At 38.9% G+C, this 15,289-nt stretch overlaps 1 protein-coding gene across 2 annotated transcripts in view; it reads right to left on the bottom strand.

The window, feature by feature from the left end:
* Positions 1-15,289, bottom strand: part of NUP58 (nucleoporin 58) — a 57,858-nt gene that overhangs the window by 29,636 nt on the left and 12,933 nt on the right. For both annotated transcript variants that reach the window (XM_084767116.1, XM_084767115.1), the window contains exons 6-12: positions 15,102-15,126; positions 13,856-13,921; positions 12,499-12,673; positions 9,642-9,721; positions 8,014-8,132; positions 7,351-7,433; positions 3,966-4,167 (exon numbers count right to left, since the gene is read on the bottom strand). In XM_084767116.1, the coding sequence (XP_084623242.1) occupies positions 3,966-4,167; positions 7,351-7,433; positions 8,014-8,132; positions 9,642-9,721; positions 12,499-12,673; positions 13,856-13,921; positions 15,102-15,126 (750 nt within the window). The remainder of the gene's footprint in view (positions 1-3,965; positions 4,168-7,350; positions 7,434-8,013; positions 8,133-9,641; positions 9,722-12,498; positions 12,674-13,855; positions 13,922-15,101; positions 15,127-15,289) is intronic.

The following is a 15,289-nucleotide window of genomic DNA, read 5'->3' as shown; positions in this document are numbered from 1 at the left end:
AGATTGATTAAGAATAAAGACCTGACTAGCAGCTCTTTTGTAAAATATTACAGCAGGAAAAAGAAACTTGCTTATTACTTTCTTATGTCTAACAAAAAATCACAGAGAAAGCTTATGTCCAGTTTCTTTAGCGCCGGGAGACTGTCACATTTTAGGAGGAGGCATTTAGCAGGAGGCACTGCTGGTGAAGACCCTAAAGAATAACACACACCACAGTCCTCGCAGCCTTACAAGTCAGAGTTACCCAATTAGCATGGTTTTTGTCATGTGTGGGTCCATTTTTTTTAAGAGCAACAGAACAGTTTCTGCAATCATCATATTTATGACATCAAAACGCATCTAACAATGACAAGACTTCCCATTGCACAATAGATGCAAAATAGTTTGAGTTTTCTACCTTCACACAACTTCTGAAGGCAACATCATTTATAAAAGTAGTAGGCAAATGTATAACATTTTAAATAGTAAAAGCTCATGATAAATTATCTCCCACACCAAAGTATTAACATATATTATACTCTGGCCAACATATATATTAGTTTCACTATCAGAAAACAGATTCTAAATCCTTCAGGTAGAAGCTTTGTAAACAATTCAAGTCACTTTGAAATCTGAATAGTCATTCAATGAGGGGCTCTTAGTTCTAGAAGTGAAATCAAATCAATAATGTAGACCAATGATTGCCTAGAGTGAAATTTCCACGTAAAAAAAAAACATTTTACAAAAGTTTCCATGATAAATTCACACACAACAAAATTAGGTTTAGCACTGTAATTCATATTTTCTAGAATAAATATTATCTTATTTAAAGTAAAACTGCATTTATAGGAAAAGGACTAAAGTGCTAGAATTTCTTATAATTTTCCATGGTTACCAAAAATGTCTAATGTAATTGCCATCGTTACCTGTAAGTCACATTTTAAAATAACAAAAATGCCTTCCCCGGTAAGAAAAACTTATTCTTGGTTCTTTTAATGGGGAATGTTCCTTTGGTTATTAAATCAACAAAATCATGAAACCACAAGAAACCAAGATGAAATATTTAACATTTCTGATTTAACACTACACTTTAAATGTCCAAACCTTCACCTAAAGCTAGAAAGCAGGAATTCCTCACAAATGCCTCAGCTCTCTTAAAAACAGCAGCTAAGTCACATGAGGAAAAAATCTTACGTAAACACCAAGACTTTTAAACGTGAAAACACAAGAAAAAAATTTAGCCTCTGAACACTGACTGAAAAAAATACACCCTAAATCAAGATCATACTAAAAACCGAATATAAATCAAATAAGGCTTTTGGGAAGTTTGAGGAGTATTTGTGGACAAAGCACATGAACTTATCCACACACTGATGTCCGTTCACTTTATGGATGAATAATCTACTGAGTTTTCATGAACAACAACTCACCACATATTAAACATGCCTATTCCCAATTTTACATTTTGCTTTCATTAAAAAAGGAAGTGAGTGTTGGGGAGGCAGTTCAGTAGTAGAGTATGTGCTTATTAGCATATTCAAGGTCCTGGAATCAATCCCAGTACCACCACCACCACCACCACCAAAGCCAAACCAACACAAACAAAACACAGTGTGTCCTTTAAAATCAAGTCCATCTTTCTGCCTCCTAGAAAGACAACAGGGAAAAAAAAGTTTTCAAAAAAAAACAAGTAACAATCTAAGAAAAGCTGTTGTCCTTTTGTGTCCCTGTTTACATCTTTTGTGTCCCTGTTTACATCAATTAAATAAAAAATCCATATGCAAATAAACCACCTTAATAATTCACATCTATACAGAAAAAGTTGTGTATAAAAAAAAAATATAAGCTCTGTCCAGTTTCTCTAGACGGTTTCAAACTGGGACTAACGAGGATTTCATGAAAAGTACTGCACAGGAGTGTCTCCCTGGGCACAAAACAAAATGTAACAGGGCTTAACTAAAACGGATGCAATTCACAACAGCACTGGCCATGTGTGTAACAGCACTCCTAAACGTCATGATCCAGTGTCCTACAGACTAGACTAGCATTTGTAACAGGAGGGTATAAAGTGACTACAGAGCCTGGGAGAAGCTTTCAGGGAAACAAAATGGGAAAGAAACATAACGCAAAATTGTTACCACTGATATGTATCAATAGTTCAATAACTAGATACAACTCAAAAGTACAAACACTGTAAGATTACTAAGGTTGATTAATTCCAATTTCTGCCACCCACGTAATTAGAAAGTCTTATGTACACCCTAAAACTACAAGAGCACACTAAAAACACTAATTGCCCCTGGTGGGGAGAGGGGAAAGCCAAGTAGTAAAATAATAGACAAAATTAAAGCGCATGAGCAGAAGCTCCCAAGAATTCCTGCAAAGTTAAGCAAATATTCCCTATATGATACAGAGCAAAGGCCGTTCCTGAATCGTCTACTTTTGCACTTCACCAACCCAGCTCACAGCGGACACCCATTTATAGAACAAGCATTTGTTTCATGTCTGTGCCCATAAACTTTTCAAGATTACACAGTCTATATGTTTTTTTAAAAAGGGAGAAAAAGCACAGCACTCGACAGGTGATTCCGCTTCGTGTTTAGTCATTTACCACAGAAGAGGTTGATTAAGAGGCTAAGAGTGTGAACACTGTGCTTTTCTCAAGCTTTATTATTCTCTTGAAAATAAAGTGTATCTTATTAACCCTTATCTAAACCACATTTCTCTAACCTACTTTAGGATGATGAACTGTGACTGGCTAGCTAGTAAATAATAAGAACGGAAAACCATACTGTTGGGACTGATAACTCCATTACAGCAGAGCGAAGACTCTCCCCATAGTCTGTCCACAGAAGTCTACACTCCAGCCAGCCAGAGAGCTACTAGATAGTGCTTATGGGAACCGCCATCACACAGATCCAGCCATGGAATGTGGAGGATTTGGCCAAAACCCACCAGCAACTCTTTTCTGATGGCAGGTCAATGCTGTCACTCAAACATGAAGACAGCGACTAGAGCATGCTTCTCTAACTACATGTGGCCTGAACGCAGCCCAAACATGTGTTTGCTTGGTTTTCACTTTTTAATATTGCAGTTTACTACTGGATTATGTGAAATTGTCAGAAAGACATATATTACAGAATAATTAAGCCTCACTCAAAAATTTATAAATGATCAAGGGGAAAAGGTAATCTATAAAGACTGCATTATTCTATGTCAAACTTCAAACCTGATAAAAACTAGCAGGAAAAGACAATCAACTTCCAAAATTCCAAATGAATCACCCAAGAACCACATCACAAAAACACTGCAAATGGTATTCAACCAACGACTAGGGTCCTACATAATGTACAATCCAATCTCAAACCTTCCTGATCTTGCTATGTTCAGTCCACTATGGAGTTACAAAAACCCTAGCATGCATTCTTCAAATCTGGTTTAGACTCTTCTAGAGGACCTGTCATTTTGTTTCCAGTCAAAGTACATCCAAATGAACCTACTGACCTTCAACACACCAACAATCAACAGAAACATCACTGCATCCAGAATGCAAGTGCTCTGCAATCATTATGTACGAGAACGAGAATGCACCATCAAATATTATCATACCTAAAATATGCAACGTACAGGTGGGGTTACCTCTGACTTTAAAACATAAAGGGCACAATCACAACTTGAGAATCTAATGTTTTTCTTAAGTGTAATTCAGTAGTGAAACACTATGTTCTAAAGGGCATCTACAGCAATACAGCAAATAACAGTAAGTAAATTCACAATATTCAACATCTGATATATAATTATTGCTAAACTACCCTGCCTTTTGTTTCAGGTATATTTATAATTGTGTCTATCACATTTTTTTTTTAGATTGGAACAGCTAGTCATAGAAATTTTGTCAGTGCTCACACAAAAGGAAGACTTATAAACTGCACATAATGTTCTCTGCATTTGAACAGTAAGAAGCTATAACTTGAATGCATTCAGACCTGTAGCAGGCTGTTGCTGCTGTGTAAGTGTTGCAGCCATGGCAACGGCTGCTGCATTTGGCATGGTGCTGAAAGGGGTGGGTCCAGTAGTAACTCGGGGTGCATTCTGCCACTTCTTGGCTTCAGCTCTCCTGGCTTCAAACACATCTACAGCATCACCCAAAAACATTTTTCTGTAGCTGAGGTACTGTTCTTTAAGCACCTAAAAAGATGGAAGGGAGTAAGGGAAGGGAGAAGATTAGGTTCCATGTTGAGAACATGTAATTATATGAAATGAGCTGGCAAAGATCAAAGGCACTGGCCACATTATGCACTGCAGGGGACTACAGATGAGACTACTAACTGACACTGACATGACAGGCCTGGGCTGGAAAGCGCTAGTGCTCCTGTGAACAACGTGTTACTGCTCTGACAGTATTTACAATACTCCACCTAAACTCCTCTGGTTTTACAAGCTGAGATTACAGGCAAGCAGAATATATAGATAGACACCTCAGTTTATCATAAACTTTTCCTTTAAGGATCAAGCTTTCTTATATTTTGGAAGTACTAATATATACCAGCTAAATAAATATTTTTAAATGACAGGGTACCATATGATAAAGGAAGAGTTCACGCTTTTAACAGGAAGGCTGAGGGAACAAGCGGGGCTTTGACTCTGCAGTGAAGGTTGACAGTTACACAATGATGACGTAAGCCTGTATACCCAACTCTTCCTTCTCACCCCTAAGACGTGAGTTTTACAACTCCAGAGTATAACAATTACCAAACTACCTAATTCAATATATATCCCCATTAACCTTATTGTATATTAATCATTAAACATTTTTATTACATATCTAGCCTAATTATATAGATTTTATTCCAATTTTTGAACAGAGGTAACATTTTCTTATTTCTTACCTTTCTTAAATACTAGGCTCTTTGCCACTACCAAACACATACTTACAGATCTTACTGTTACTTATAGTACTTAAAGCTACAGTCACCCTTTTACGTGGCTGTCCATGTTTAATACTCCAGTTCCAAGCTTCACCACTGTTATAAAGGACCAAAGTGGACCCGCTAAGAACTGAACGCTAAGGAATACGGCATCAGCAACAAGGTAAGAAAATGAATCTCACATCTGTTCTCAATCCATGCGTTCTTTCCCTGTGTCCCACATACATTCCCACACATAGCACCACTTCCAATAATAGGAAGTAATGACTCAAGACTTCACAGAAAAACATTGTTTAAAAGAGGAGAGGAGAGGAGACCAACCACACACTTAACACCAACCATGGCTTATAGGATGAATTTTTCATTTCTGGAAAAATCTTGGGTATTTTTAGACAGGGTTTCTCTGTATAGCCCTGGCTGTCCTGGAACTTACTCTGTAGACCAGGCTGGTTTTGAATATATGACGAATTTTATGAATTTTAAAACTCCCTACTTTGTCAGCATCACTGAAGTGTGCAGGGTAAGGTAATTCAAGTCTCTTTCAATTAGTTAATGAAACCACAGAAATTTCTTGTGAGATTCACAAAGATATGCACAAATCTAGAACTTGTATGTTTAGCTTGCTTACTAATTAAGATGAAAATAAATGGTAACATAATTTCCCGGTAGTTGTTAAGTTGACATGAGCAATAGTCATTTGACAATGAGCTCTAAGACTGGCCTACTAGCAAGTCTGCCAAGGATTTTTTAATTAGTTATTCATGTGAAAGGACACAGATCGCTGTGAGTGGTGCCAGCCCTGGGCAGGTGCTCCTGCGTAGTATGACAAATCTGAGCAAGCCACAAGAAGCAAGCCAGTGAGCAACACTCCTCCATGGCCTCCGCTTCAGTTCCTGCCTCCAATTCCTGCCCTGGCTTTCCTCAGTGAGGGAGCGTGGCCTGAGATTTGTAGGAGGAAATGACCCCTCTCCCCTCCCCCCAATTGCTTTCAGCCACGGGTTTTGTCAAAGCAAAAGAAATCTTAACCAAGACACGTAACAAATCTGATCAAAGTAAAAGTCTTTGGTTCTTGAAAATATATATAAATAAAACAGAAAACAGCTATAGGAGCTCCAGGCCAATTTAGGCAATATAGCAAGACTCTGTCTTAGACAGAAAACAGGTGAGAGACAATAATTATTCAAATATGATGTATTATGGTAATCTGAGCCTGTTTTCTGGCCTCAAAAAGGCTATTTTTCAACAGAGGGGTGAAAGTCTATTGAAGACAACTGGTATCACAGGTCTAAAATCCCACCAACTCCAGATGAGACAGAGAGTAATCAACTGAAGGCTTGCCTGGGATGAAGAGGGAGCCCAAGGTTGGCCTGTGCAGTTATTAGCTCACAAGCATCTGAAGCTCCAGTCCCAGGGGAACTGATGTACTCCATGGGCACCAGGCACAGATATAATGCACAGATATGCATGCATGCAAACATTTATATACACAAAACAACTTTTAAATAATTTTTAAGATAAAAGAAACAAAGCTCTGAGAGTGGCAAAGTGATCAAGCTGGCAGGATCTGACGGTGGCCGAGGTGAAGCGGAGGAAGTTGAGCACTCAGCACACCTGGCCCTACTACTTTGTTTGGAAACACTTGTTGTAAATTACACTGAAGAACAGCGGAAGGCAGATCGCAGCCCAGAATCATCTTTACCTGTTCAAAACCTTAAAGCAGTATTTATCACAGACTGGAAAGACTCTCAAGACAATCTGATATTCTTCCTTCAGAAATGTTCTTAAAAATGCTTTCATGTTTCAAATCTGTTGAGGTGTGCTAACACTTTAAAAATGACCAGCTTAAAATAGTTAACATTTTAAAAACTCTGTATGAATCAAGCAAATATGAACATAATAAAATGTCTACATAATCTATTTAGAGTCAGTTTCAGCAGCTTTGAAGTTTCAAAGATTTTCTGGTGAATAGATAACTACGAACTTATATTTGTTTAATTAGCTGCAAAAATGTATATTTTATTTTACATATCACTTTTTTTTTGAAATTAACATAATTACATAAAGATCAAAACACTCAGTGACAAATTACTTTATTTACATTATTCATATAAACATTACATTATTTGATAAGGCGTTCTCAGTACTAAAAAGGAATTGTAACCAAGTTTTCTTTAACTTTATGATCAATAAATATTAATAAAACACACATTAGACTGAATCAGCATGAAGAAGAGTCTGTCACTAGGGATGTTTGTTTTCTATAGTGTAAGTTATACTAAAAAAGAGATGGCAACAATCTGAATGTGGGCTATACAAGCATCAAATAAACACACAACCAACTCAGTGTAATTACTAAGAATAATGAAAGGGAAAATGGGTGTTAACAGTAAAGTTACTTCCAGGATCCTATATGCAGAGCGGTGAACTTGCAATGAATGCTTACCTTGACATTTTCATGAATAGACTGAAGTTGTGCAGCTAAAGCTACAAAAGTTTGATAAATTTTCTGCATAGCCATTGATAAATCTATAAGAGAAAATTATGAAACAAGTATGTAACAATTAATTTAAATTTTCTACGTCTCTGTCCTAGTTTTGGTAGTTAATGTGCAGAAGAAAAAGACTATTACTGTTCCTTTACAACTACAGAAGACAGAGCTGGGCGTGGTGGCACATGCCTTTAATCCCAGCCCTCGGGAGGCAGAGGCAGGTGGATCGCTGTGAGTTCAAGGCCAGCTTGGTCTACAAAGCGAGTCCAGGACAGCCAAGGCTAACACAGAGAGACTGTCCCAAAAAACCAAAACCAAAACAAAACAATACAACTACAGAAGAGAGCAGGCTAAGAAGACTGAGAGAAGGACATGTCCACCAGTGACCTGGAAAGGAAGGGGAAGTTCTAGACCAGCCCCTACCCACCCCCAAAGTAACTTCTTACAATAAAGGGCCTACATCTCCAGAGAACCAAGACTTACCACAGACTTTCTAGGTCATTTTCTTAAAGCAGCTTAACAACCACTAGTAGTTGTCGGCACACCTACTATACAAGTGTAACCACCTATCAATAACATAACGGTGCTGTCACAAAGTCACCACAGCAGGAATGTTACCTTGAGGGGTTATGTGTGAGCTGTTTGCTTGAGTGGCAAGATGGTTTTCTAGGTCTTCAATCTGCTGCCTGTACTGCTGAAGCTGTGCCTCAAACTGCTGAACCAAGACTCTGAAGTAGCTATAAAGAGTTCAGCAAACATTTAAAATAGTTATTTCCTTTATACTTAAAAACACAAATATGTCCTCTTTTAAGTGGGGCTGCCAATTTAGGATGAGGATAAAATTCACAGATTGGGAGTTTGAAGCAATTCTTTTTTGACTATTACTGGCATATCATTATTCCAATCATGGAGGACATATTACACAAAGTGACTTCATAGTCTTTAGAAGTAACAAGATCATCCAAAACAAGTTAGGACCCACCTATTACAGAGAGGTAGAGATTAAAAGAAATTACAAAGAAATGTAATATAGCCCCTCACCCCTACACATAGGAACCTGAGTGAGAAAAGACACATTAATGAGGAAGAGGGGAAATCAGTCAAATTCTAGTAAGTTGCTTTAGTTAAAAACATTTTATCAAGATTAGTTTCCTGTTGTTGATAAATATACTATAGTTCTACAATATGTTAACGTTAGGGACAGTGAAGTAAGAGATTTATGCAGAGTCTTTGTACTACTATTTTTACAAATTCTCTAGAAGTCTAAAGTTTAAAATGTTAAATCAAAGTAAAGCGATCACTAAACTTTATAATCAAGTACTTAACAGTTTTTAGATAATAAAAGAAATGTATGTTTGTTTATGTAACATGTGAGCAGCCAATGGCTGAGAGCAGTTTAGCGGTAAGGCACTTGCCAGGCAAAGAAGAAGGACAATGAGATTGAGGACAGAGGACAGAAGTGGAGGGGAGGGGAGAGAGGGAAGGGCAGGGGAGGGGAAGGAGGGGAGGGCAGGTGAGGGAGGGAAAGGCAGGGGAGGGGAAGGAGGGGAGGGCAGGGGAGGGAGGGGAGGGAGGGGAGAAGTAGCTGGAAAATGTTTGACAACATGAACTATGCTGTAGTATGGAAAGGGCAAAGCAAAACCAGAATGGAAGTGTGTCGTGTTAATGGTGAGTACCCAGTCATTTCCTGCACTTGGCTCACTGTAGTGTAATTATCCTTCTTTTTAAGGAATTCATAGCTAAATATAAAAAACGTTGTTTGCAAATAATGCAAGGTGTTGGAGGTGAGATATAACAAACATATACAGAATATGAAAACAAAATACACATGATAAATTTAGTAATTAAGGGATTTGGGCAAAAGGTAAATGGGAAATTTCTGTTGTTGAAATTTTCTGCAAGTCTAAAATAACTTCCTTAAGGAAAAGGAAAAAGAGGAATGTAGAGGAGCAAGAATCCCACATACACACACAGATATACACCCTCCCCTCCCCTGCCTCTGTGACCTCCAAGGTCACTAAGACTGAAAGAAGAGGTAGTGAAGGGCCCGAGCTGAGCACACCAGCTGCAGACAGTAGCACTTGGACTACGCCATTGCGCTCTTATCAAAGGCAGTTGGGAATTCCTATCTTTGCTTTCAGTGAGACAAGTAGGAGAAATCACAGATCAAGTCAAGTCTGTGTGTGATTACTGCTCTGCTCTTATAAAATGAAAAACTTGTTTAAAAGAAAAATCCAGTAACTTACTCAGCAGGAGCTGTATTTTCATGTTGGAGTCCAGGTGGTGTTTTCTGGGTTCTTAAAGCTATTTCAGCATTCTTTAACTCCTAATACATTCATAGATTTTAAAAAACACACATAGGAAACACAAACAAAAAAGCCAGGTAAGAGGCAAGCTAGTATACAAACTATTTCTGGACTGAGATGTCAAACAATTGCATGGACATGCTTTAAAAACAGGTCATACAGCAAGCTGCTTTACACGCTGCAGGAACTCTTTCAAAAGAAGACAAATTAAGCTGCCAATCAACTTTATGATAAATTTATACTGATCTTTTTGAGGTACTATCATAAAATTTTATAAATTTATAAAATTAACTCAACCACAATTAAAGAATTGTGGTGCTGTTTTAAAAACCTTCACTATGCAAACGCAGAAAGAAATGTGTAAGAAAAGGCAAGCAGTTCAGAAGAGCAGAGGCTGATGTCAGCAAGGATTAGCTCCTGGACTTCTGTGCACTAACACTGCTGAAGCTTCTCGTGTGCCATCTTGTCACTCAGGAATATGCCTGGAACACCGCTGCTTCCCTCTCACAAATGAGGAAGGAGTCACAGACTTTCCTGGCTAACACACTGTGTGGGGAGCCTGAGCGTCTTCTCGTCCTCAGTGTCATCTCATCTTCTATGCAATGAGTCTTTAGGACTAATGCTCCCTTTTACACTTTATACCTCACGTTCCTATCGTCCCACTGATTTTTTTCAACCTTTATTTTTTTAACTTATTTTTAAAAGAACTGCCTTAAATCTATGCTCCCTATAGTAATGGTCCCCCCTTTATTAAACTACCAAACTGATAAAATCACTACGGTTCTCTCTGTACCATTTTACTTTTTGTTTGTTTCTGAGATGATGCCCAGACTCAAAATCCCCCAGCCTCAGCCTCCTAAGTCACTCCTCCTGCATCACTCTACGTAGCATGGCCTTTCTACCCTTGGGTTTCTACCACCCCAGCAACTCTCACTACCTACTTATGTAAACATGATTTTTAAAAGAGTTATTATTATGTATACAGTGCTCTGCCTGCACACCAGAGGGCATCAGATCCCACTATAGATGGCTGTGAGCCACCATGTGGTTGCTGGGAATTGGACTCAGGACCTCTGGGAGAGCAGTCAGTGCCGGTAACCTCTGAGGCACCTCTCCAGCCCGAGAGCAGGGTTCCTGACAGACACTCTGCAGCAATGAGCTGCTGGCAGATCTCCCACGGGCCCACGCCACACTCCAAGGCCCCGCCCCTTCTCTGTCCTGCACACAAGCCTTTGTAAGCCTCAAGAACCTTTCAAGGCTCAACACAAACACATCACATGTTAGACTCGTGGTAAAAGTGTCAAGTTGAGCCCGCTGTACCTGCAAATGTTATATCTCGTTGATTTAAGGGCATTTTGTTTTGTTTTGTTTTGTTTTGCAGAATTAACATTTGGTCCTTAAAGCCCAAAATCCCTGAAAAATACAGACTTTTAAAATAGAGTTCACCGAATACTATGACAACTGAGTTACTTTGTCAAAACCAGAGTGAGGTGGGAGTATTTAGGGGCTTTGTATCCATCAGATTTTGGTCTGTTACCCTTCACCAGAGAATCCCTTCACTTCCTGGGAAGGCTTTCTTTGAAGAAAATTTTTAAAGATTGTAATAATGTCACAAGGGACTCAGTGTTCTACTTAAACTGATAGTTCAAACTCTGGATCGGTGTTAGTTTTGTGTTGTTGTTTCTGAGACAAAGTTTCTCTGTGTAACAGCTCTGGCTGTCCTGGACTTGCTTTGTAGACCAGGCTGGCCTCGAACTCACATTGATCCCCCTGCCTCTGCCTCCCAAGTGCTGGGATTAAAAGTGTGCACCACCACGCCCAGCCCCCAGTGTTAGTTCTTGACACAGACTGTAAGGCTTTGTGAAGAAACTTGAGGTGACACTTCCTTAAGGACCTGCCGCCTGTGTTTTATCACCTTCAGCTGTACCTAAGCCTTTACTACTTCATTTAGCCCAACTACCTTCTTATCTCAAAAGCCTTAGTCACCTAAGTACAGTGCTGAGGGAAAGGATGGCTAGTCTTAGCTGTCAACTTGACTGCAGCAGGAATTAAAACGCTGCTATCTGGGAGGCATTTTTTTTTTCAATGAAATCATTTGGAGCGGGAAGACCCGCTTCTGATCCAGGTCTTGGAGGTAGGAAGACCCACCTTCAACCTGGGCCACACCTGCTGGCAGCCTGGATAAAGGACAGGAAGAAGGAAGCTTGCTCTCTTTGCCTGTTTGCCCTCGTTCTCATGGCTGAGTCCACTCCTTCCCAAGCAGTAAAGTCTACTGAACTCTCGGGCCTCTGGCTGGTAGATAGCCACGGTTGGACAGCTAAACCACAGGCCATAAGCCATTCTAATAAATGCCATCTCTATACACATAGAAACTCACTGTGTAAGCTCTGGCGCTCTAGACCTTGACAGGCCTTGGAGAACCTAGGCTAACAGGCTCTCTTGGTTTGCCACCTCCTTTACTGGCTAATGTAACTTTTTATGAACATACAAATTCAAGTATTTCCCATGCAAAATTCAGTTTCATATAATTTCATGTTTAATTAGTCTAAATATCCATTTATCTAAGGCATAATTAATATTTTTTTTCTTAGAAAATACCCAGCGATAAAGAAAAAATGACTGAGAAAAACACACAAGAAGAATACTGTATTAATAATTAATAAAAAGATTAGACAGTAGGACCCTAAGAATAGACAAAGTCTTCCAATTCTTTTTAAACATGGTTTAAAACAGCCATTATAATCGTACCTAAAAGATTACAAAGTATTCTTGAATAAAGGACCGTTGACTGGCTTACCTGAGCCGTTTCCAACTTCAGCTTGTCGATATTGAGGGTATTCCTCTGCAACCCACTGGCAGCCAATGATAGAAGCTGCTTTAGAGCCTTGATGTCTTCCTGGACTTTAAGCATCGCTTTGGAAGACATTCGACTAATTTCTTCTTGGACTTGTTTTTGTTCCTTGACAAATTTCCTAAAATAGCAAAAGAACACAAGCGACAGGAGTGAGGGCAGAGAAGAGGGGGTAGAGGTGGAGAAGCAGAGCTGGGAGTGACGCCCACGCAGATGGCTGCAGGGTGCCTCAGCAGGGAAGAAGAGCACACCACTCTAGAAGACCCAGGCTTAGTTCCCAGCACCCACACAGCAGCTCACAATCCACTCACAACTGGCTGTAATTGCAGTCCAGGGCCCTCTTCCTACCTGCACAGGCACCAGACACACACACAGTGCACAGACATACATGCAGGCAAAACACTCATACACATAAAAGAACGCTTCAGAAAAAAAAAATTAAGTAAAAAACATAAAATAAGGGCTGGAGAGATGGCTCAGCAGCTAGGAGGACCGGGCACTCTCCCAGGGGCCCTGCGTTCAATTCCTATACCTGCAAGCAACCCAGCTCTAGGGGATCCAGCATCCTCACACACACAGACACAAGACGCCAGCGCATAGAAAATAAAAATAAATCATTTAAAATTAAAAAATAAATAAATAAAATGAAATGAAATAAAGAGGCTCTTGTCCTTTCTTCCTCTTCCTCTCTTCCTTTCTCTTCCTCTCTCTTGTTCTCTCTCTTGGGGTGCCCCTCCCCCACACTTCTATAATAAACTTCTCTATATCATAAATAAAAAGAGACCAAGATTTAAAAGCAAACAACCACCCCCTCTTTTTTTCCTACAGAAAAAGAGGCACATCTGAAATAAGCTGGTCATGGTCTATGTTTGAAAACTTTAATTCACTTTTTTTTCCTTCTTTCTTTCTTTTTGGTTTTTCAAGACAGGGTTTCTCTGTGTAGGCCTAGCTGTCCTGGACTCACTTTGTAGACCAGGCTAGCCTCGAACTGCCTCCTGAGTGCTGGGATTATAGGTGTGCACCATGGTGCCCAGCTAATACTTACAAATTTTTATTCTTACTTTTCTGATTAAATTTTTTCTCCACTTTTCGTGTGTGTGCATGCTAACTTTTGTCAACTTGACATAAACTAGAGACACTTGGAAAGAGGAAAAATAATTGAAGAATTGCCTCCATCAGACTGGCCTGTCAACAAGCCAGTCTGACTAATGATTGATATGGGAAGCCCCCATCCATAAAATATTTAGAAGAAAGATGGTCCCCCTAAAGTGTAGCAAAGAATTTTCAAGTGTTATTTACTTACTGGAGATTTTCAACATCCTGACAGATGACAGGAGGCAGATTCTCGTCTTTTAGAGCTTTACTATCCCTGAGGAAAAAGCCACACCTGCATTAATGCCATGCAAACGCATTAATACTACACAGAGTCTAAGAACTGACAAATGAATTTTCTTTTTCTATGTAAAGAAGTGAGAATACAACAATGCTCTCTACTTATATTTTAGTCCAGTCTCTATATATTTTCCTGACTTGAAAATAATTCTAGCAATTTATTTGACACCAATATTTGTGTTTATCATAAATATTCTTAAAATTATTTAAATGTCTGGGGGGGGGAAAGCAGAACATACTAGATTGTAAGAGATGTTGAGCCAAATTTCTTCTGATTCAAAGATTCTATGATCGACATGCAATTAAAAACATTAAAATATTAAAGAAAGCCTACATTTTTTTCATGAGATATTCAACACAATTTAGTATTTTATAACCTTCACTCAAATGGAAAAATACAGCCTATTGATATAATTATAAATAACAAACAGTAATTAAAACTTGTCATGCTGCCGAAAGTCATTTCACAATGTTGGCTAGAACTCCCAGTCTCTCAGATCCTTCATTCGAAGCGTTTACCTTTCGATTTTGGGTTAGATATGTTCACTTGTTAATAAATATCCAAACTCTGAAACACTTCAGGTTTCGTGGATGCTCAACGGTATAGGTTAAAGCAATACATGCTTGTGAGGAGTGAACCTGACTCCCTCTTTACAAATGACTCATGTAACAAAACACAGACTAAGCAGGTAACTGGCAACACAAATGATGGTGGTGAGGGTCAAGTAAAAAGAACTGATCGTATTCCAAGCATGCATAGGATGCAATGGGAGCTATTACCCTGGCTGAAGACACCAGGGAGGAAATGGTACTGGGGCAGTGATCTGTGCATGGGAACCTGAAGAGCTCGCGCTGAGCAGACACAGAGCCCTGGGCCAATACTCAGCACTGAGGAGGCTAAAGGTAAAGTATTTGTATTACTTGGGAAGTGTCAACCACCTTTTCCTAAAGAAAATTTCCTCAAGAAAATGTTGATTAGTAATCAGTAATTTGACACTTCAGAAGGTTTCCAGAACATAATTATCATTTTTAGCAAACACTAATTTTTTGCCTTCTAAATCTATACCTGGTTATAATTTACTTCTATCTATATAATCTACCAACAATTTAGTAAATAAAATGTAATTAAATATTTTAAAGTTAAATTATAAACTTACTCTGGCCTTGTTCCTGTTTTATCACCTAGAAAATTCAAAAGCTTCATGTAAAAATAGGTCATTTAACAACACATTAACATACACCAAGTTCTAAGTTAACAAAACTTTAATACAAACACAAGTATGTGATGCCCTGTCCTGAACTTAAGGAAAACATGGAGTCATGATGGAGATCTGATACCAAGCAG

The sequence above is a fragment of the Acomys minous genome (genome assembly GCF_964271855.1).
Source record: "Acomys minous genome assembly, chromosome: 18".
NCBI classification, from domain to species: domain Eukaryota; kingdom Metazoa; phylum Chordata; class Mammalia; order Rodentia; family Muridae; genus Acomys; species Acomys minous.
The sequence above is the reverse complement of the archived record's forward strand: the minus strand, read 5'-3'. Positions and strand labels throughout refer to the sequence as shown.